At 36.8% G+C, this 24,867-nt stretch overlaps 1 protein-coding gene across 5 annotated transcripts in view; it reads right to left on the reverse strand.

Moving 5' to 3' along the window:
* Uri1 (URI1 prefoldin like chaperone) overlaps positions 1-24,631 on the reverse strand; it is a 72,293-nt gene extending 47,662 nt beyond the window's left edge. For 3 of the 5 annotated variants that reach the window (XM_003466525.5, XM_063253429.1, XM_063253430.1), the window contains exon 1: positions 24,499-24,631. In XM_003466525.5, the coding sequence (XP_003466573.2) occupies positions 24,499-24,597 (99 nt within the window). In that variant the 5' untranslated portion in view covers positions 24,598-24,631. The remainder of the gene's footprint in view (positions 1-24,498) is intronic. The other 2 variants (XM_063253432.1, XM_063253431.1) reach the window with 1 other exon arrangement.
* Positions 24,632-24,867: the final 236 nt, after the last annotated feature.

Raw genomic sequence — 24,867 nt, forward strand, 5'->3', positions numbered from 1 at the left:
TGAAGTGACTGAAATAATGAGTCTGGTGCTACAAGCAACTCTAGAAAAGCAAGAATATTTATCACTTTATTGACCTCCAAAAAGCAAAATTGCAAAGGAGGAACAATACTAGTTTGTGTTGCTTTGTTAAAAATCTATGAAAGAAAGAAAGAAAATAAAAGACCTGTTAAAATCTGCAAATGTTACTCCTTAAAAAAACTTTCTGTACAATTATTACAAAAAGAGTCTGCAACCAGACTTCTATTAAATGACCTAGGAAATTCTTAATATGCTTGACAGTACTTACAGTCAAGAATTTATAAATATGTATTATTCAGTAGTTTAGCTGTAAGTCTACAGTAAAAAAAAAAAAAGGACGTTACCTAATTGAGCACTTTTTAAGATACACACTATCATTAAAGGTGTTTATCACAACCCAGTACCTACAAAATCATATGGCATATTTTCTTTATAACTCAAAACTGGCCTTAACCAAAGATTTTTAACAGTAGTGGCATGTCAAGGTTTTATATGATGAAAATCAGTCAATATGCAAATAGTTCAATGAATTAGGTTTTAATCTCTAAATTCTGAAAACAACTGTGTTCTGAAATAAAGTCCCTTACTCAATATTATACAATAGTTCGTGATCTATTAAGAGACTAAATCAGTTTTAAAACCAGGTTCTACCTAATACCAAAGCTCTTAATTCGCTTGAATCCGTAATGCTTCCAACCATCCATCATATAACAATGCGCAATAAGAAAAGCAGCTGTTTTTACATCTGCAGTCCCTCTTAAAATACAGTTGCTATGGTCTCTACTTCTTTCAACATTCATATACAAATAAGACCTTGCAAATAAAGCTTAAATTCCCCAATTCATTAACATAAATTATTTTTTCCTATTGCTTCATACTACTCCAGACACTTTCAGATCAAACAACTAACTGTACACTAATTTGCAAAGCACCATTTACACATGTGCTGGGGGGGGGGTGTACACATGTTCAGTGGGGCAGACAGGAAGGTAATGGGCTAACCTCATAATGACTAACACATCTCACCACATTTTTAAGACACTTTTAACAATAACAAAGTTAACGATTAGGATGACCATGATGGATAACTCACCTGACACCCTACTTTCTGATTATCAGTGTCAAGATAACACACGTTAAAAAGCTAAAATTGCATTTTAAGGTCTAAGGTCAATAAATTATATGGTAAGGAGGACCAATAATTCCTTGGCTAGGTTTCCTCAGAAATTGCTTTATAAAAATTATTTTATAAACAATGAGTGAATGGTTTAATATAGAATAAGATCTCCAGGATTTATTTATCAAATATTTGTGCTATTTATTTTGGTAACAGACCACAAGGGGGCATCAGCCTATGTGTTTTCCAAATAAAATACAGCGCAACAGTAAAACTAGATTGAAATACAAAGCCTAAAAGAGTAAGTTTGCTTCCTGAATCTTGATATTTGTCTCTGAAATGCTTCATTTCATTTCTAAAACTTTTCTCACTGTACCACTATTTCAGATTCTTCCACTATGGGTTACTGTACAAAGTAAGTTTGGAAAATGCACTGATCATATCTGTCTAAATGTATACGATTTGCTTCTGTTAAACCATAGCTTTGAGACAGATCTTACAATTTTTGGTTTTAAAGCTGCTCAGTCAAAAAGGAAAAAAGCATCAGTAGAAGCTAACATCAGTAGACATTAGGCAAGCATCATTAACCTTATACTTACCTAGAGGTTGAAAACCATTTTTTCTTAAAAGGTAGAATGTCAATTAAGGAGATACATAAATGTCACTACCAAAGTACACAAAGAAGGGTGCTTTCAACACAGTCCATAAAACTTAAAAATCTTTTAAATAAACTCTTTTGCAAAATAGGATGGAAATGACTACAGGTTCCTAACAGAAAATATGCTATAAGCAACAGGATAAACTGAAATAAATGAAGCACTACTGTATTAAAAACCACCACAAAAGTTAAGAAACTCACTTCAGTTTTAAACACACTCATATTCTAAATATAGTGAAAAGCTAAACTGCTACCAAAACTAAGTCCAATTATATAGAACCAATTCTTTAAAACACTGACATGTTATTAACATTAGCTGAAATAAAATCAAAATGATCATTTTAGTCCTTACTTTTGTATTTTAGTTCATTTTCTCCTAGACAGACCTTCAAGACACCCTCTAAGATTCTAGTCTTGTCTCTTTTTATGCAAATACTGGACTATGACTGACATATTTTTTTATACTGTATATTTCATTCCACTGTAAGTTTTACCTACAAATTAGGATTGTTTTCCCCCTCTCCAGTACTTTTTACTCAAAATCCCAACAGTTTTGTATATAATTATACATAGTTTTAAAACTGGTAGCACTGCCAGAAGTGGTGGTGCACACCTGTAATCCCAGCACTCGGGAGGCTGAGGCAGGAAAATCATTAGAAGTTCAAGGCCAGCCAGGGCTTCATAATGAGTTCAAAGCCAGGCTGAACTACACTGGCAAGACTGTCTGAAAAACTGGTAGCATCTTCATTAAGACACTGACAAGTTTTGAAAATAATTATATAATGTATGCAGAAAACTATACTGGCTGAAAGCTCTATGAGGTAAGGGTCACATCTGCTTTATTCAACAATATTCACCTGCCACACAGTAATCCTTATTAAAGTGGTACAATCACATAACCCTAAAACCTCAGGAACCACATACTACGTATTACAAAATTACCCTTATACCAAATATAACAACATTTGCACTGAAACATGAATATTCAAATAAAGTAAATATCTCACTCAAATCGGTTCTAGTCAGTTTTGTTAACACATGACTGCCACAAACTTACAAATAATTTTGTTCTAAATACTTTCTAGACTTCTAAACTGCAAATAAGAGATTGTGGGCTACAGTTGTGAATCTGAAATATTGCCTCAGTAGACCGCGTGCTCATCCTTTTACTACAGACATCAATCATTCCTCTCAATTCACATATTTTTTTCCTAGAAATCCTGTTTATCTCCAAGAATAAGCAGAGTCAGGTGTGGTGGTGATACAAGAGATAGGGAGAGCCAAAGCTGGCTGGGAAAAATGAGTGGGACCTATCAATTATAAACCTCAAGACAAGGACTAGGACTCCTCCTGCGCTCTCACAAGATACAAATGACATACAAAATGGGCCACCCTGTGTATCCCAGGACAGCCCATACTCTGATTCTCAGACATGCTGCTTGTTTTTTTTTAAACCTTTTTCTCTTTGGTTCAAATTTGCTCTGTAGAGCTGGTATCTTTCATACTCATTCACCCTGTACTTTTCAAATAAACTTTTGACAGTTTTTGGTTTGTCTTGTCCAATTCTCTGTTCGAGGCAAAAAAAGGACCTGGAATATTTGTGACTGGTGAGTGATTTCTACAGGAATCGCCCTGAAATAGTGGCATATACCTGTAATCCCAGTAGCGCAGAAGACAGTTGCCAAGGATCACAAATTCTTCCAGTCCTATCTGTAGGCATATTTCCAAAACTGTGTCTCAAAATTAAATACAAAAATGGGCTGAAGAGGGGTACCTCAGTGCAAAGGCCCTAAGTTCAATATCTAGAGACAAATGGATAGACAGCATGAAGGGGAAGACATGCACATAAAGGTGGAGAGAGGAAGGAGGGCAGGTAGTGGGGAGGGGAGTAGGAGGTAGAGTTCAGAGGGAGAGGGATAAAGAAACGAGGACACAGGGGAAAGGAAGGGGAAAGAAGGAAAGAAAAAGGGAAAGAGAAGAAGGAAAGAGAAAAAAAGAAAAGGGAAGGGGAGTGGACAGAAGAGGAGATGAGAGAGGGAGGGAAGGAAGGGACAAAAAAAGAGAAGCACGGAGGGAAGAAAGAAAAAAGGAGCAGAAACAAGATGTATGTATATATCTGCTATTAACTGAACCAACTCAATATACTGTACTCTTGAAAAAAGCTCAAGTGATTTTAGAGATTATGGCTGTGAAAAGGTGGCAATGATATTTGCACAAACTAAAGCACCTAAGTAGCTGGCACACGAAGTGACACTATAGATACAAAAATACACACACAAACACACACACAAATCCTATGCTTGAGTTCCTCCTGAATTCTTACAGTAAGTCCTTTCAATACTTACTTCTAAGTGTAGTAACATCACACAGATCAAGACAATAAGCATGCCTCTGAAACATTTAAAGGAAAGAAATTATTAAAGAGTAAATACAAACAGTATAAAAACAGGGAAATACTCTACTGACCGAAAGTAAAATTAAAACTCTTAGAAATACCATTTTGCACTAAATCTGAAGCTGCTTTTCTACTCAGACAATTCTGGACACAGTCAAGAAGCTGAGAATTATGTTGGGTCCTGAACAGACAAACTGCTGGGATAGCCACGTGGAACCTACAACTTGACAAGGTTGTCCTAAGAAAAAGAGAGATGAAAGGTCTTAAGCATAAGGACAGTTTCTTTTTCTACATTTGTTCAAATTTTGAAGCTACAAAGGTCAAAAAGCTAAAGTAAAATTCTAGAAAGAAGAACTCAGAATGAAACAAAATTTAAGACTTTCAAATGCCTCCAAGAAAAGATGCCCTGAAGACCAAAACCAGGTTCTCAGATGAAAGCCCTGAAAGAAACCAGGAGCAACTTATCCCTTAACCAAAACTACTACTGGGCCCTCAGGCTACTCAGTATTCACCAGGAGTAAGGTCCTGAGCTCACTCTACCTTTGTGTAAAAGGGAAGCCTCTTCTACAGGAAAACAACATCTTTAGGAGCATCTATCAATTCTAGCATTTAACCAAAAATTACTAGGAGATGCCAACAAATAGGATCATGTAACTATAAATATCAATAAGAAAGGAAGACAACAACAAAGCAGAAATGAACACACATTATCTAGATACAGAATTAACAGAATAGGACATTAAATAACGATAATTAAATATACTGAAGAAAACAGGAAAATGATCAAGGAAGTATATGGAAAAATGGCAAATTTCACTGGAATTCTTGTTTTGTTTCGTTAAAGAGTTTCGTAGGTACCCTACATAAGCAAGTTCAAAGCAAGTCTGCAATACATAGCAAGATTCTGCCTCTGAAAAACCAAAGAAAAGGAATCAAAATTGAAGCTAACCTCAACATAAAATGACAGAAATTGGAACACAGAAGCTGGGTGTGGTGGTACATGCCTGTAGTCTCAGCACTCAACAATCCAACGGAAGAGGATTAGGGGGTTTGAGGCCTACCTGGGCTGGGCTACATAGTGAGTTCAAAGCTAGCCTATCCTCCATAGCCAGATTCTATCTCAAAAACAAGACAAAACAAAAACCTGAATATAGAATAAAATCTTTTAAGGGCTTTTCAGCACAATTCACCACATTTATGTCTCAATAAATAAAGCATTTGATGAAGTTCAGCATCCATTCATGGTTCAAACCAGCCAATTCAAAGTGCAAAAAAAAAATCCTTATTTTCACAAAGTACCTTTATGTATTTATTTTATTGGTACACTTTATAGATATACATTATTATAACATTCATCAGAGGGAATTTGTATCGTTTTTTTTCTCATTCCTCTACCCTCCCTTCAATCTCTTTTCCTCTATTTACAAATACTTTATTTCCATTTTTTCCTTCCATTCCCTTTTTTTCTCGTCCCTTCTTTTAACCCTCCTCCCTTCCCTGTCTCCCTTATCATTTAAACACCTTCCTATTTCCCATTATCTATTGTACATGTTGGTCCCTACTTATACTGCCAGCTTTGATTTATTTTGGCTAAGAGATTTGCTTACAAGACTGGCTGGTCCCACTGCCATGGGCCTGAGGTAAAGTAGAACATAATGTTAATAACAAACAGCATCTGCTGAGAAGATGACAGACGGCAAGTAGCAGAGAAAACAGCCTCTCTGACACTGGAACATAGCATCACAAGGAAGACAGGAAGGAAGTGGGTCCTCTGGACCCAGGAAGAATCCAAAATGTGAACTGAAGCACACAGAGAGAGTAAAAAGAAAAACTTCAACAAAGAAGGCAATAGCTGGTGCCGCCTTCTCCCTGAGCCAGCCTCACTGCGTGAGAGATGCTGTTCAAACCTGGGGGCACACAGTCACAGTACTGTGATGGCTGATGACCCCAGAGGCCTCTACAGAGACACATGGCAGTAGAGGGGAGCAACAGACCTGAAGGACCACACTGGCTGGTAGTGAGCACAGAGGACTCAGTCCTCCCATGGGAGAGAGCTAGGCCAGGAGCAGTTTTGGAGACAGATAAGCCTGGAACCCAGAACTGCTGCCACCTCTAGCAGCTCCTACCTAGGCTCAGACCCGGGAAATTGCTTGGGCTGTGGTGAGCCCGATGAGTGTGGTCTAAAGGCAGGCCTGCTAAAGTCATCTCCTACTCTACCATAAAGCAACTGCTGGCTTGTGGGGATAGAGTGACACAATTCCAGACTCTGTCTCCACAGGCTGTCTACTAGTGAAGCCAGAGAGAATCTTGGAAGTGGATTATTTTTTTCTCTCTCTTTCATTTTTCTTTGTTTGTTGATTGGTTTGGTTTTTTTCTTTTTTCTTTCTCCCTTTTTCAATGAGTGTGAGAGTAATTCCTTAACCTCTTTGTGGATGTGGTTCTGTTTTGTTCTTCCTTTTATCTCTTCTCTTTTCCTTCAGTCTTCTGTACCAGTTTCCTCAGATTGGCATGATTCCCCTTTGTCCTCCAACTTTACTTGTAATCTCTTTCTCTTCTTCCACTTCTCTATTTTCCCCATAATCCATTTTAAATTTTAACCCCAAGGGCAAAATTGACACATTACAGACTTATATATTACATATAATTACCTCGTTTGTTTTACATTTCATCGTATAATTACAAAACTAGTTCATACAGTTAGAAGTTGCAAATTAAGGGTTAGCTCAGTTTGTTGTTTTCTAGGCTGTGTTTGATGCTACTGGTACCACTACAGACAAAAATGACATAATTGTTCTAAACAGCTACTGATCCTGATAATCCATGACTGAGATTAACTAAGGGTCACAGAAAATACTGTGGCATAGTGCCGAAGAACCAGGGACTAGACCAAAAGAGCAACAACTTCTCATCTCTAACAAACCGAAGAGGTAAGATCTTCCAACAGACTCAAAACCCCAAAACTAGCTATACCTGGATGATATCTCAGAGACGTAATCATCACCAAAGGGTTCCAAATACTACCAATAAATCAACCCACAATAGGCAACTTACAAGCATCACCTCAGGAATTAAACTAAAAAAAAAAGACAAGAAATGAGAAGACATTTAAACAAGATGTAACCCCAGACATCCAGTTCACCAAAGGCAAACCCAGGAGGCAATGAGGTGGGACAATACAAAAGCCCCCCACCAGGTCTCTCTCAAGTAGAAACAACAAAGCAACTGAATGAGGCTCTAGAAAAAATGAAATCAGAAATAATCTCTCAAATAACTAAAGAGATTATCAAAACATACACCATGCTTAGCAATGTTAGACCAGACACAAACCAAAACATAGACTTTTAAGCAAGTTATAGAAGCACAGGATAGAAAAGAAATGGAATCCATAAAGCAGATTCAAGCAGACATACTCTACTGAAAGTATTCAAAGCAGATTAGGCTAATGTGAGGACAGGATCTCAGATACTGAAGACAGGCTTGCAGTTAGTGACCAAGAGAAGAAAGATTTCTCAGAACTACCATGTGAAATCAATCTGCAAGATGATAAAAAGAAGAAAAAACTTAAGACGAATTGGAGTCAGTGAACAAGCAGGAGATACCACAAATGATATTTTAAAAAATGTGCGCAGACATCATGACAGAAAGCTTTCTGGGCAGAGAAAAAAATTTTGACATACAAATAAATGAGGCATACAGGACTCCAATTAACAATGATCAAAAAAAAAAAAAATCTACAGCCCAGCATATCATAGTCAAGATTCCAGAAATTCAACACAAGAATAGAATCTTAAAAGCTGTTAGAGAAAAGAAACAAATCACCTATAAAGGAAAGCCCATCAGAATTACATCTGACATTTTAGCACAAACTCTCAAGGTAAGGAGATCTTGCAGTGAAGTACTCCAAGTTCTAAAGGAAAACAACTTTCAACCCAGAGTGATGTATCTGACAAAATTATCTTTCAAAACTGACGGAGAGGGACTGGGGATTTAGTTCAGCAGCATAAACACCTGCCTTGCAAGAGCACAGTTGTGAGCTTGATCCCCAGTACCAAAAACAAAACAAAAAAAAAAAAAAAACTAATGGGGAAGTAAGACAATTCCACGACAAAGAACATCTGAGGAAATTTATGACCACCAAACCAGCCCTCCAAAATGTTCTTAAGGACATTCTAGGAAGAGGTAATAAGGACTACAGTTTCATGAACCCCAACAGAAGGAATCCACCAGGAAAGGTAAACAATTAGAGGGAAGAAAAAAAGGGGGGAAGCCAACAAGAGGAAACAACGTGACAAAGATAAATCAATATATATCAATTTAAACTATCAGTGTTAATAGTCTCAATTCACCAGTCAAAAGACACAGACTGGCAAAATGGATCAAGAAGCAAGATCCAACAGTATGCTGCACACAGGAAACATATTTAATTCAAAAAGAATTTCATAGACTGAAAGTCAAAGGATGGAAAACAACACTCCATGCGACAGTAACCCAGAAAAAAGCAGAGGTAGCTATTCTATTTGCAGACAAAGTGAATTTCAAGCCAAGACTGATTAAGAGAGATAAAGAAGGTCACTACATCCTCATAAAGGGAACAAGCCAAGAGGAAGAGATAATAATCATAATTATATATGCAACAAATACCAGTGCACTCAACTGTATAAAACAATTACTAACATACATGAGAAAGCCCTAATAAAATTGTATTGAGAGACCTCACTACCCCACTGTCACAAAAAGATCAATTAGATAAAAACTCAATTAATGAAATATTAGAACTAAATCAAACTTTTGAGCAAATGGACTTGGTAGATGCCTACAGAGTGTTCTACCCCACAACATCAGAATACACATTCTTCTCAGCTGCACACACGACATTCTCCAAAATATATGATATACTGGCTCATAGAACATCCTTAGGTAAATGCAAAAAAACTGAAATTATCCCATGCATATTACCATGCAATGAAACTGAAAATCCATACCAAAGTAAACCACAAGAACTTCACAAACACATGGAAAATAAATAGCACCCTATTCAACAACCAGTGGGTCACAGATGAAATTAAAGAAGAAATTAAGACAGTTTTTACAGTTGAATGATAATCACAATACAACATACCAGAACTTGTGGGACACAATCAAAGCGATCTTAAAAGGGAAATTTATAGAGCAAATACCCATATCAGGAAAACTGAGCAAGTATATATAAATAACTTAATGTTGAACCTCAAACTTCTAGAAAAAGAGCAGGCCAAATCAAAAAAAGCTCATACAAGGGAAGAAATTATAAAGATCAGAGCAGAAATTAACACATTGGAGACTAAAAAAACAATACAAAGAATCAATGAATCCATGAGTTGGTTCTTTGAAAGATTAAATAGAAAAACTCTTTGCCAACCTTATCAAAAAAAGGAAAGAAAAGACTCAAATCCACACAATTAGGAATGAAAAGGGCAAAATCACAATAGACCCTGCAGAAATCCAGACAATCATCTATACCTACTTTGAAAACTTGTGTTCTAATAAGATGGAAAATACAGATGAAATGGACAGATTCCTAAATACGTATGAATTACCAAAGCTGAATCAAGAAGAAATAAAAATCCCAAATAACCCAATATCAATAAATGAAATTGAAGACGTAATTAAAAACCTATCAACAAAGAAAAGTCCAGGCCCTGATGGATTCACTGCTGAATTCTACAAGAAATTTAGTGTAAAGACCTAATGCCACTACTTCTCAACCCTTTAATAAAATTGAAAGGGAAGCAATACTTAGAAATTCATTCCTGGAAGCAAGCATTACTCTGATTCCAAAACCAGAGAAGGACTCAACTGAAAAAAGAGAATTACACGCCAATCTCCTTAATGAACATTGATGCAAAAATCCTCATTAAGATACTGGCAAACAGACTGCTGCAAATTGTCAAAGAGATTATACACCATAATCAAGTGAGATTCATCCTAGGAATGCAGGGATGGTTCAACATATGTAAATCCATAAATGTAAGACATCATATTAACAGAGCCAAGGACAAAAATCCTATGATCATCTCAATAGATGCAAAAAAGGCTTTTGCAAGGTCCAGCACCCATGCATGATAAAAACCCTACAGAAATTGAAAACAGATGGTCTTTATCTCAATCTGATAAAAAGCCATCTATGAAAAACCAACAGCCAACATCATACTAAATGGACAAAAACTGAAAGCTTTCACTCTAAAATCAGGAACAAGACAAGGATGCCCACTATCATCACTCTTATTCAATATATTTCTAGAAACATTAACCAGAGCAATTAAGACAAGAGAAAGAAATAAAAGGAATAAGGCTAGGAAACCAAGAAGTTAAAGTATCATTATTTGCAGATGACATGATACTCTACATAGAAGACTCCAAAAATTCACTGAAAGACGTCTAGATTTAATAACCAAATTCAGTAGCATAGTTGGATACAAAGTCAACACCCAAAAACCAATAGCCTTCCAGAACAGGATAACAAACACACTGAGAGAAAAATTAGGAAAACACCTTTCACATTAGCATTCCAAAAAATGAATACCTAGGAATCAATCTAACAAAGGAAATAAAGAACTATTACATTGAAAAATAAGAGTTCTCTGAAAAAAGGACATTGAAAAGAGTATCAGAAAATTGGAAGATATCCCTTACTCTTAGGTAATAAGAGCCAATACAATGAAAATGGCCATATTTCCAAAATTGTTATGTAGATTTAATACATTCCCAATCAAAATGCCAACAGCATATCTCACAGAATTAGAAAAAACAATCCTAAAACTCATTTGGAGCCAAAAGAGACCAAGAATAGCAAAAGCAATTCTTGGCAACAAAGGCAAGGCAGGGGCATCACAATCCCTTACTTGAAATTGTACTACAGGGGCTGGGGATTTAGCTCAGCGGAATAAGCGCCTGCCTTGTAAGCAGGCAGCTGTGAGTTCGATCCCTGGTACCGATAAAAAGGAAAAAGACCAAAAAAAAAAAAAAGAAATTGTACTACAATGTTACTGTGATTAAAAAAGGAAGCATGGTACTGGCAAAAACAAAACAAAATAAAATGAAATAAAACCAACAACAACCAAAAAAAAAACAGACCCAAAGACCATCAGAACACATTAGAAGATGCACTAACAACTCTAAACATACTTAGCCAGCTTATTTCTGAAAAAATAAGCCAAACACCTTCACTGGAAGAAAGATGGCTTCTTTAATAAATGGTGCTGGAAAAACTGGCTTTCCACATGCTGAAGATTAAAACTAGACCTTGCTATCATTATGCACTAACATCAAAATGGATCAAAGATCTAAATATTAAAACAGACAAACTAAGTCAGCTAGAAGTCAGAATAGGTAGAACTCTTGAAAACACTGGTATAGGCAAAGACCTTATGGACAAAACCCCAATCACACAGAAAATATCACAAAGAATCAATAACTGGGTTCTCATCTTATTAAAAATTTTTGCATAGCAAAAGAAACCACCAACAGAGTGGAGACAACTCACAGTGTAGAAAAAAACTTATGCCAGCTGTTCCTCAAATAAAAGACTAGTATTCTAGAATATAAAAAGAACTCAAAAAATTAGACACCCTCTCCCATATTTAAAGATCCAATCCAAAAATGGGCATCTGAGATGAATACACACTTGAAATCAACCAATACTATGCTGATGGGACCACGGGAGAAAAGGAACAAATTTCCATGGCAGGAGTACAGACTGGTGTAACAACTGTGGAAAGTCTGGAGGTTTCTCAAAAAATTAAAACTACAGGTTCCATTCAACTTAGTTATTCCCATTCTTGGTATCTTCCTGAAAGAATTAAAAGCATCATACCACAGTGATATATGCATACACGTTTATAGTGGCACTTTTTGTAATAGCTAAATCTTGGAAACAGTCCAAATGCCCATCAACCAATGAATGGATAAAGATGTGGTTTTTTAATATACAATAGAGTACTACTCTGATATAAAGAAAAATTTCTACCCAAAGGGATGCACCTTGATACCATACTCTTAAATGAAATAAATAGTACACATATATTTAAATACCACATTATTCTCAATAGGAGAAACCAAAGATATAAGTAAGGTATATTGGGAAAGAGGAAGAAAATGTTCAAATGGAAACGGAAACAAGGGAAGGGGAGTAGAAAAACAAGAGACAAAAAAAAAGGGAAAAAATGAAAACAAAGCTTTTGAAAATAAACAGGGGAAGAGGGATTGAAGGAAGGAGAGGGGAATGGGGAAAAAAGAAGCAGCAAAATATATCATATATGGGTTAAAATTCCCGATGAGTGTTATTATGTACATCTAAAATGTACGAATAAAAAATAAAGACGTGCTCCCACAAAAATAAAATAAAAATATAAAATAAGAAGAACCAGTGCACTTAGAAGAAATACTCCATTATAGGATGATGGTAGAGAAAATACAGTAAATGTGGGACATCCTGTCACAGAACGCAAGGCAATGATCAAAGAATGATGCAACATATGGGGGGAAAAAGCATGCCTTCTCTACTTTCTAGAATTCCTTCTTCGAAATGTGGGATGACAGAATATCAAATGAACAGCAGAAATTACAACACAATAAAATTTTAAAATAAATTATATAAATACACACATATATATCAAGAGGACAAAGAGACAGTTTATAGTGCTGACACTAAACAAAGAAGAGCCACTGTAAGGGCTCATTACAGAAAAATGCTAGGTAATAAACATAAGTACTCAGGAAATCAATGATTTGCAAACAGCAATATACTAACTGACTTAGGCAAGGATAATCCATGATAAAACACTACTGGGGAAGAGAATATTTACACTGTCTTATATTATTACGATTTAAAATACTCAGTCCTTACACAAAGGAAAGGCAGAGAGATCTGGCAGACACTTATACCTAAGTTGTTAGCAACACCAAAAACAGAATAAAGTGAGCTATGTATCTTCTGATGTGATGTACTGGTTAATTACCATCGCCTATGTACAAGTTTTGCCAAAACTATTTCACATTGTTTCCTCCAGGTTATGGTCATCAGATATCTCCAAATTATGGTGCATTCTATAAGAAAACTGACCTAACCTCTTAAAAAATGTCCAATTTTATACACAAGTCACAGAAGTAACATTTCAGATAAAAACAGACAAAAGAGATAATACTACATACAGCCAAATACAATGCTGATCTCTGACTGGATCATGGATTGAGAAAGTAGAAAAGGACCATCTAGAAAAACTGAAAAATTTTAATTTATTAGTTGTCCATGCTAAAACTTTGGTTTGAAAAAAATGTATTATGAAGTCTGGGAACCATCACCAGGTGCAGGCTGCCACTGGACACCCCAGCCTCTCCCCATGAGTCAGTACCATTTGTGGACCAGGAGTAGAGAGAACAAAGCCACACCAACAAGCAAGCCCAGTCTGGGAACCAGCGCCAAACATAGGCCACTGCCAGACTGGAACAGAAGGACCCCGGCCCCTTCCCATGCATGGGCTGGCAAACAAGAAGTAACCACTCCCAAACCCTACCTCCCCACCACCATAAGCAACAGGCTTATCCTAAGAAACACAGGCTGTGATGACAACTATGGAGGTGAAATACAATTAGATGCCTGTGGTGTTTTGGTATTCCATTAACACTGCAGGTCTATGGCCAAGAGTCTGATCATAGGGTCAGATAGTGGTACACAGTGTGACATCTAGGGGGAGATCTCTTTCTGAGGGTTGCAGCAATTGCTGGTTCCCTATGGTCTTATTTTGGAAGTCCTACATTGTTTCCATTGTTTTGTTGAGTTGGGTTTTATTCTCTTCTGTTTTGTTTGATTATGTCAAATCCAATGGCAGGAGCAGCTATTTCAGAGATAGCAACATATATTATGGCAGCAATTTTGGATTTACTATAGGTTTGCTTTGATGTCTTTTATTGCATTCCTTGTTTTGTTTTTATTGTTTCCATTCTATTCTGTTCTATTTGATTACTATGTCCAAAGTTATCTGCAGCTATTTTGAAGACATCAAAAGGCATGAAAGTAACTACTGTTGATTTTGTAATGTTCTGAAGTCCTGTATCTTTTACACTGCTTTGTTTTGACTGCTTTTATTTTGTTTTATCCTCTTCAAAATAAAAAAAAATTAATGTATTATGGTTTACAGAAGAATGACTTTGTTCTAAAATGACATGTGCTCTAGTATTAGGGATCCAATATCCACAATTTAATTCCAAATGGTTTAGCAGAGAAAAAAGGAAAACAGGAAAAAAAGGAAAATCAAATAGGACAGTTGATGTCTCTAAACAAAGGATGTTCATTACATTTTTCTTTCAAATTTTTCATTTTTATACTTTTTGTCAAAAGAAACAATTGTAGTTTAAGGGGGGGAAAAGATTGCATTATAACAGACTAAAATAAATCGAGATTCAAAGTAAAGGCAAGTGATACAAGTTAACAGAATCCAAATCCAAACTGAAAATAATAGGTGGTAAATAAAATCAAACATTATGATAAAAGCACAGATTCTATGGCCCTCCTTCTCTCTCTCCTTTTTTTCCAGGACCGTTCTTGTGTTTTGTTCCAAACTAAAGAAGCCTAACACATAAAAATACAGTTTTCTTCCCCTTTGAAATACTGTATTGTTTATTAAAAATTTCCAAAACACTTAAGCCAAAATTGTCTTTTTTCATGGCTCTTTAACTAGAATGATATTGAGTGTTAACAACAGTAACAAGTTGTTCTAAAAGGAAATATAACTTACAAGCAGTGAGTTGTGAAACCTCACCGATTTATAAAATTAAATGAACCTTAGGCTACACAAGCAAACATGTTCTTGCAACTCCACCACTCTTAAAAAAGAAAAAAAACTGGGAGGAAAGAACTTCACCATTATATCAAATTCAATTTTTTTAAATAAATCACCTATAATTTAGGAAAAAGTATTTTCTAAAATCAACATCTATTCATAAAAACTTAGGAAATATAAGAAAACTTCCTTTAGTTGGTATAAGTGTCTAAAGAATCCACAGTAAGTATCATACTTAATGATGAATTTATGGACTTTTACCTGACAGCCACTGTTACTATTTCCATTCAGTCTTGTATTAGACATCCCAGCAAGCACAAAAGGTAAGAAAAAGAAACACAAACCAAAAGGACTGAAACAGGTAAGATAATGTGGAGGAGCCACAACTATGCTCACACTGCCAGGTTATCAAGGCCGGGATGTAGCTCAGTGGCACAGCAGCTACCTAGCAAGCATGAGGTCCTGAGTTCAATTCTCAGTATTGGGGGGAAAAAAGATAACTTGCAAAATCACAATGATTAACACAGTCTATGTGTGTTGAAAGAATAAACAAGGCAACAGAACAGAGTAGAGAAACAAATCCACACATTCAGTCACCTGGTTTATGACAAAAACGACAATGCAATGGAGTTTTTCCAGTAAATGATGAGGAAACTCAATGCCCACACAGTAAAAATGAAACCTTGCCTCAACCCTGCACTGTACATAGAATCAATTCCAGATAGAATGTAAAGCACAATATAGTTTAGTTATTATGAATAGATAGTGGCCTGATGATGGTGGTAGCATCACATGCAAAACAAAGTAGAATGAAATAAAATAAAATGGGATACCCAGGTTATAAGTTAACAGCTAAGCTAAGTTTAGTGACACAAAGATAAACACAAAAACAAAGAATAAAAGGTTGAGATAAAAAGAGACATAAGGACTCTTCTCTAAGGAAGCTGCTCCCTGAGTACCTATACCTAGGCTTTAAAAAATAAACAAATAAATAAAACCAAGTTCTCTTTTGAATTCATCTCTTTTAAAGAGAGCCTCCAGTAAGGATGGCAGATAGATAACTGCAGGCAAGAGAGGCTCCCTGATAGTCAACTTAGATTTCAAAATAACACAGCGTGGGGAGTCCCGAACAGAGGGAGATGAATATTTCGATCCAGAAAGAAACTAAGATGGGAAAAATGATTCAAACATACAGTCCCAGTGCTACTATTGGGAACAGCTAAAAGCTCAGTGCCCCCACTGCAACGCCCATACTCGCATGGCAGCGACTTACAGAGTCACCCAAAATTCTGCCACTTAGAACCACTGGAAACACAGTCACACTGAGGTTGCGGGTCGGCAAGCCAAACAGAGAGCTAAGCTGGCGGGGAACCTGTATTGATCTGCGGTGAATGCTAGGAATAAAACCATTCCACAGAAAAAGGGGCTCCAACAGACAACATTCTGGGACTAGGCAGACTGGCAAGAACAAGGAGCAGCAGTGACTTTAGTCAGCTGCTCCCTTCCCAAACAGGATTAGTGGGGAGTGCTTGGTCTGGGTCACACCCATGGCTGAGATCCAATAGGTTATCCCAAACCAATTCCCTATGCCTGGTTGCATACACTAGGCACTGAAGGCCTCAGCAGGGGGGGGAGGGGTCAGCATAGGCTGCCTCAGTTTGCACCTCAATAGCACCCAGCAGTGGGCAGGAACATCTAGCCAGTGTGCTTCAGAAGAAGATTCATAACCAACAAAGAAAGTAACTGGGGCCTTCTATATACACCTGTATGGAAGAAACAAAAAATATAAGAGGAAGCAACAAGAAAAAGTCCCCAGCCCCCAACCCTGAGAATATTGATCCAGAAAAGGTAAATACAAAGGAGACTGAGGACAGCAAACATACAATATCAGGCATAGCACCAGTGCACATAAAGAGATACCTTCGGGACCTCATAGACAAGTTCAAAAGTGAAATATTTAACCAAGTAAAGCAAGATATAAATAGATTCATAAAAGAAATGCTAAGCACCTCTCAAGAAGACACAGATGGAAGAATGGAGGAACACAACAAATGGGAGAATTGTTTGATGAAAAATATAAAGAAAACAGAATACATGAAGCAGGTTCAAAGAGATTATCAGGAAATTAAAAAAACTCCACTGAAAGCTGGCCAAACTGCTTGAAAGAAACTAAAAATAGATTATCTAAACTGGAAGACAGGTTTGCAATGTGGGATCATGAAAGAAAAAATTTCTTAAAAATAACAAGAAAACAAGCAGTAACAATACAAAGGCTAAAAGACAACAAGGGGGTCTACAACTTAAGAATAAAGAATGTGAATGAAGAAGCAGGGTTATAAAGGAACTACAAAGGCTATTCACAGAAACAATTAAGGAAAACTTCTCAAACATAGGAAAAGGAAATGATATTCTGATGTATGAGGCATACAGAACTCCAGCCACCTACAACCAAAACAGATCTACACCCAGGCATATAATAATCAAGATCCCAGAAATCCAATATAAAAACAGAATATTAAAAGCTGCCAGAGACAAGAAACAGATTACTTACAAGGGAAAGCCCATCAGAATTACGGCAGACTTCTCAACACGAACATCAAATCAAGACAAGCCTGGAGTGAAGTATTCCAAGCCCTGAAAGAAAATAACCTCCAGCCCAGATTGATGTACCCTACAAAACTATCTCTAGAAATTAGTGCAGAAACAAGATGCTTCCAAGACAAACAGGAACTGGGGGAATTTGCAACCACCAATCCAACTCTACAGAGAACACTGCAGGACCTTCTAAAGACAGATAAAAGCACCAGGATTCCAGGAACAGCGGCAGAGAGGGCTCAATGGAGCAGAAAGCGAAATGATGAAGACAAACAGACAACTAATGACGGAAAAAGAACACAACAGAAATGAGGCAGACAAGACTGGCTATAATCTCTAAGATAGATGGCCTTGATACACTAAATTTTAAAAAAAGACAAAGAATCACAGGTAGAGTAGATCAGGAGGTAGGGTCCACCAACATGCTCTTTATAGGAAATATAATTAACCTGAAAAAGGGTTTTATGGACAGAAAATCAAATATGAGAAAACAATGCTCTATGTGACAGGGAACCAGAAACTAATAGGAGCAACCAGACTAATAATTTAGGATAGGTGGGAAAGACAGGCATTAATAGGTAAAGGAATGCAACTAGAGATCAAGTCCAGGAGGGAGAAGGTTCATAACCACTTAAGTAAATAGCAGGTTGCCCCCCCAATTTAAAACCAAGGATGTTGGTGAGACCCAAAAATGCACAGTATTCGCTGGGGGAGTGAAAAGGGAGTAATAGTCTTTAAAAAGACAGCAGAAGATATTATTAATAGTGTATCAGGAATCAAAACCCATATTACCCACACTGCTCTGCTTAGATAGAACTTATTCTGTCCCAGTTTGTCTACAAGCACTAGATCTGAGGGCACAGATAGGCATCCCAAAAATGTCAGGATATAGCACAGTATTCATCTTTAATTTCCTATTAACTTAATCTGGAGCCCTGTATAACTTATACTGTTATATCATGACTGATCTTAGTTAAATCTGGTTTGTTTATTGACAGACTTTATTCAAAACTGTTATAATTGATAGCATCAAGTCTGAGAGAATACTCAACTATACTGAAAATGACAAGATTCACTACAATACCCATTCTGGTTTGATTACTACCTGTTTTTGCAGTTTAACGCTACCTACAAAGTTGTGTTTCTATCAATACTGTTATATACTTATATATTCAATTATACTATATCTGATGATATAGCCAATGCTGTTGAAGATAACAAGAGATACAGTAACAATGGTAGAATTCCTTGTACAGCAGTTTTACATATCTTTTTCGTTTTATGTATCTATAGGAATATGTTCTGTTCTGTCCTACTTGGTTTTGTTTCCCCCTCTAATATAGAAAGGATAGAAATACATGTTAAGACTCATGTATGCGCAGCAACTATAAACAGTTTACAAGAACTGATCTTACGACACGTGATGAAATGAACAAATACTTTGAAGGGAGAAAGACACTACAGTACCCAGTGCTGTTCCCAGAGTGTCATGATGTGAAATCCAGCAATACTATTATTCTTGTCCAGAGTGAATTCAGTCTGCTTTAGTTTGTTTAATCTCAATATAAATGAAGATATGGATAACTGCATACATGTTTAAGTGTACAGGATAACTATATTAGTAAGTTTTTGTTGGATAGTTGAATAGAACTATTTGCAATCTCGCTGTTTGAATTCCTGCTTATGTGTTCCACTTTTGTATCTTGAACTATTATTTGTAAAAGGACAATATGTAAACATTAACTAGTGATTTATTACTGTTTATTTCTTTTTGTTTGAAAGTATTATATCTACCTGTTTACTGCTTTGTTTAGTCTTTCTTTAAATTAAAAAAAAAAAAAGCCTCTCAATCCCCCCCCCCTTCCCATCTATATTGGGCCAAAACGAAGACCTCTGATTGGACTTTTTTCTCTTCTTGGTGTGGATGCCTCAAGAACTCTTTCCTTATTATTATTTCTAATGAACATATCCTAAATTCCTTTTTGTTCTCAAAAATTAACTGTTACAAAATTAACTGTTATGTGAACTGTTTCAACATGCAAGGTAAAGCAGTAAACCTTCCAGAAGATATTAAGAGGACTGGGGATTTAGCTCAATGGCCTAAGCACCTGCTTGGCAAGTGTGATGTCCTGAGTTCAATCCCTAATAACACCAAAAAAATAAAATTTTTTTAAAAAGATAGTATTGTAAGAAAGTATTAAGAACATTTACAAGAAAGACTTCTTCAAAATAGGAACAGTGCTGGGGATATAGCTTAGATGCAAATTACTTGCTAGTGTGCATAAAGCCCTTGTTTCCATCCCCAACAAAGGAAGAAGAGCAATGAAGAAGAAAGGCCCAACCAACCATGAAGAAAATTATTAAAATTAAGAATTTCAGTTCAACAAAGGTACCATTATAGAATGCCAACTCAAATCCCAGGGTAGGAAAAACATTTATAATCCGTAACTGAAAAAAACACCCACCAAAGTACACAAAGCATTACTGTCAATAAGCTAAAATGTGGCAAATATCCTAAGTGAAACTGGACAAGAATTCAGCAGGCATTTTATTAAAAAAGAAATTTTAAATCCAAATAGCCAATAAGCATTTCAAAAGGAGATCAACCTCATCAGTTATTACTAGAATAGCTACCAAATATAAAAAGGACACATAACATCAAATGTGGTTAAGGATGTGAAGTGGCCAGCTGCACCTTTCACTGTTGCTAGCAGGAGTTGTAAACTGGTATAACCACTTTGGAAAACAGCAGCATAAATAAATCTGAAGATATAAATATCCCTTTAGAAAATTCCAGGCAAAAATGTAGAAACAAAGCATTCAATTGGAAAACTAGATGAAATTCTGATAGACATACCCTCCTTGGGTATGCTTATGTAAGAGGCATTCCTTAGACCTCTCTTACCTTCTTTGATTTACCTGGTCTTCGCCATTACGTATCATCAGACGTTTGGGTTCGACACTAGTGCAATCTCTATGAACGCAAGGCACTGCTCTAGTTTGTTTGTTACTGCGTGCTTAGCGTAACATACATGGTGCCCTCCATGTGTTTAATAAATTTTATGGCTTGGATTCCCAGCTTGGAGGGTACAGCTATTGAACAGAAAGTATGTGGCTAATAATTCCTTAAACTCTGGTTTAGTTTATCATGATAAATGTGAATAGCCTCCAACTAAGACATTCTGCTTTAAGAAAAATTTTAGATATTTACCCCTAAATGAATTTAATTCTTTAATGTTCTATTTTCAGGAAAGTATAAGCTAACTCAAAATTCAAAATGAGAACTACATTAGGCACTCAATAATAAAGAAATTGTACTAATGAGTTTTCTAATCTTATTATTATCCTACAAATAAACTTACAAAACCATACTATATTCTACTTTTTTCATATTATAATAAAGCCCTAATAGTTCTAATGATAATAAAAGATAACAGCATTTGGAGACATAAAAGATACCCAGAAATATCGCCTCAGTCAAGAAAGTAAAATTCAACATAATGCAAGGACAGAATGCGACTTAATATGATCTCAGTACCAGGAAACCAACCGCAACAGCCCTGTACCGTCCCTAAAGTCCTAGATGATGTACTTTATGGCACAGGTAACAGTCTACATGGGCTCCTATATAGTTTATTATTTTGTAACCAAATACTGTATGTTAATGCTGTTTTTAAAAAAGCATTAGTTTAAAAAACAGATTTAGTTTTAAAAGATGATTCCCACTTCTTGTATCTTTTGTCAGACAATAAAGATTAAACAAACTTTTGAGGGAGGAACAAAGGAAATCAATTGGGAGATGTCTGAATAAATTATGATAGCTCTGGCGTAACTATGAAATAAAACTGTCAAACTGATGTTCAAACCAGCCAAGGCATTTTTCAGGCTCAGAAAGTATTTAGCAACTAAAGATACTGTACAACATCCAAATTTAAGTAAAAATTAATTAAACTAAATCTTAACATCTTTTATTGAAAAACCAAAATCTCATCCAACTGCACAAACTTTTAGGCAAAATAAAGTTGAGCTTTAAAACATGTATTTTATATAAATATATGTGAGTATTATGCACATATAATTGGAACCATGCTATACACAGTTTCTAATGCCTACATAATGGTTAATCGTATTTCATAAGTTAATCAATCCCCTAGCGTTAGATTTTTATTTTTTTCATTATCGTAAAACAAAGCTATACAGGTTGGCTAGATCAAAAAAGGAATAAACCAAAGTTTCAACTAACACAAAGGTTTCTTTAAAATGATTTAGCACTGATTCTAAGAAATGAAAGTGAAAACAATGTTAAATTAGTTGATTCTGTATGTTTACTTCAGATGTTGTGTCACTTAATTGGGACTGTGGCTCACTAGTGTCTCTTGTTTGTTTTGTATGCTTTTTATTCAGTACTGGAGCAGATAAACAAGGAAAAAACAGAGAGATATCATGGTAAAACTTGCTAGGCCCTCTGGCACAACTAGAAAAACCACCAAAACCAACATTTATTCCACATTACTCCCTATCAGTCTTTTTCTCAACATAATTCAAAGTTCCCTGAGAAAAATATAAAAATATGCCCTCAGCCTAAGTCATCCACTGTATGTAATGAATTCATTTCTCTTTTTGCATCTAGGGCCAGGTAGCTAGGCCCCAACCTGGAGAAAACTAAGAAAATAGTCATTCAAGCCATTTTTCTCAGAGTTTCATTGTCTCTGAGGGAACTTACAATGGGAAATGCGTAACTTAAAGGAATGACACACTCCTATGATATAGCAGTGATATATTTCTCCTTTTACATTTACATTACCACTTTTATTTTGGTAATAATGTCCACTATACACTCTCAAAATTTTAAATCAATTAAGTCCCTCACAAACATTTAATTTACTGTTTACCCAATAAACCTTCTGTATTAAGCTATAATTAAAGCACAGCTATATAACTGGTATATTTTGTGGCCTTATGAGTCTCCTGTCCACTAAAGCAGTTCCTTCTATTAAGTAACCTCTTTACTGAGGGGCTTTATCAGGAAGCAAGAATTTTACTACCCATGACAGATTTGAATACCTATTCTATATGCCAAAATAACATTAACACAACACAGACAAATAATTTGGTAACATGGTCACTGTCCACTAAAAACAAATGTCCAGTTTCTCACTGGACTGTAACTGCAAAGGCAGTTTTTTTCATCAAATGAGCGGACCTCATACCAGAAAGCTGTTCAGAGCATCTCGAAAAGAATCCTTCGTATTTCAGCCACACTGACATCAGAATAAAACCAAGGACATCTCCTGAAAGATGCCAAATAGGAGAAAACTTATCGGCCAGAATTATGCACAAATAATGTTACCAAAGAGGTGAAAGTAATTCCACTAGACACCTTCTTCTGAAGGTCTGTTTCCTATTTTTGGCTTACCCATAACAAAAATGTAAGTAGTTGTGTCAAAAAGGAACAAGTTTTCAAGGTAGTCTAACTCTTCTTTCCTTTTCAATTTTCTCTTTTTAAAAAATGCATTGTCTTGTAATTTAACCACTAAATGAAATGAACTTTTAAGGCTCCTACCTTGCAAGAAGTCACCAAGTTTAAAACTATGATACTAAGAAAATATGACTCTCAAAATGAAAAATAATGCAAAAAATAGTAACTAAACCAATCTATACAAAGTAGAAAAGATTACCCCAGGTTATCCCAACAGGTGGTTTCCAAGCAAAGCACGATTTCTTAGCGTCTATGAAAAAACTCGGAAATTGAGATCAGTATATATGCACGCTTCTGCAAGTAGTCATTTTCACACAGGAATATTACAAAGAAAACGTTAGAGATTCTCGAGTTTTTATACTTTTAAAGTAATTTCCTGTTTACAATCCATGATGCTCTCTCCCAACAGGACCTAGAATGTTTTAAGTTACTTAAAGTTAAAAAAAAAAAAAAACAAGGACTCGATTTGTAGTTCAGGCTCTCCTGTGTCAGCCTGCTGAAAGTTGAGATTACAAGGAAGTGATAGGGCTACAGGCACACCCCATAAGGCCCGACTAAACGTTATTTTGTAAAGAACTTTAAGAGAGAATCTAACAGAAAATAACAGGGCTGGGGATGTAGCTCAGTGAGAAGAAGGTCCTTGGTTCAAGCCCCAGTACTGAAGGAAAAAAAAAAAAAAAGAGAGAGAGAGAACCTGAAATACTACAAAAACCCACGAAAATTTTTCAGATTTAACAAAAAAAACCCTATTTCTTAAAACAGTGTATTTTTCCCATATACAATCCCATTACAAAACGCAAAACGTTCTTCTCGCTTTACTGGTAGTTTAAAATTCATCTATTATAAGATTTAAATTAAAACTTAACAAAATAGCATTCTTCGTCAAACACTAAACCTTCAAGGATGGGCTTGCAGAAAAAGTGTACATAACATAGTAAAACTTTTACCTGCAAATAATGAGCGCCAAAGTATACATACATTTTAGCACCAGTTAGATGATAATCTTTTTAAAAATTTTTTGAACATTTCCATTTACAGTGCACCTCCCAAAATTCCCACATTCTCTTCTTGTATGCATTTTTCTCAAAAATGCACATCTACGTTCTAGTTAAAAGGACTGTCATCTCCTTCATCCCTCCCTTCCGCTCCAAGGTCAGAGGGCTCCAGACCCAAAAAAAAAAAAAGACAACAAATGCACGTGACAAAAGTTTCTCCCAACACTTTCACTCCCGAGGCCTGGAGGCTGCGCTCCTTCAGCGCGTAAGTGGAGGACGCGTTGTGCCCCAGGCCCAGGGACTGCGGGTCCCAGGAGGCAGGAGAGGACGCCCGCGGGGGTAGCGGGGGGAACCCGGTCCTCCTGGGCGGAGGTAGGGGCCGCCAGCCAGGAGGAAGCGGAGCGGACGGAGCGCGGCCTGTTACCTTTGCCTGCTCCTCGCGGAGTCGCGCCACCTCCGGGGCGCGCAGCGGCGCCGCGGCCTCGGCCGAGGTGCGGGGTTCGGGATCGGACGGGGGCTCCATGCCGGGGCCACCGAGGGCCTCAGCGAGGCGAACGAGTCCTAAACAAGTGTTTATGGGAGCGGCGTGGCCGGTGGCTGCCCTGCGCCCGCGTGCTCGCCCTCATGCACCGTGCGCCCAGCACCGAGGAGGCCGCGCCTGCCTTCGCCGCCACCGCGGGGGTCGTTGCTCGCGTCCGGGCTGCCCGCGACCGCATCTCACACGCGCATACCGCCCGCCCCCGCCACCGCTGCTGCGGGCTCGGAGCAGCAGGCCGGCCGTCGAGAGCAGGAG

Source organism: Cavia porcellus, unplaced genomic scaffold (genome assembly GCF_034190915.1).
Source record: "Cavia porcellus strain 051 isolate PalLab524CR breed Dunkin Hartley unplaced genomic scaffold, mCavPor4.1 scaffold_7, whole genome shotgun sequence".
Lineage (NCBI taxonomy): Eukaryota > Metazoa > Chordata > Mammalia > Rodentia > Caviidae > Cavia > Cavia porcellus.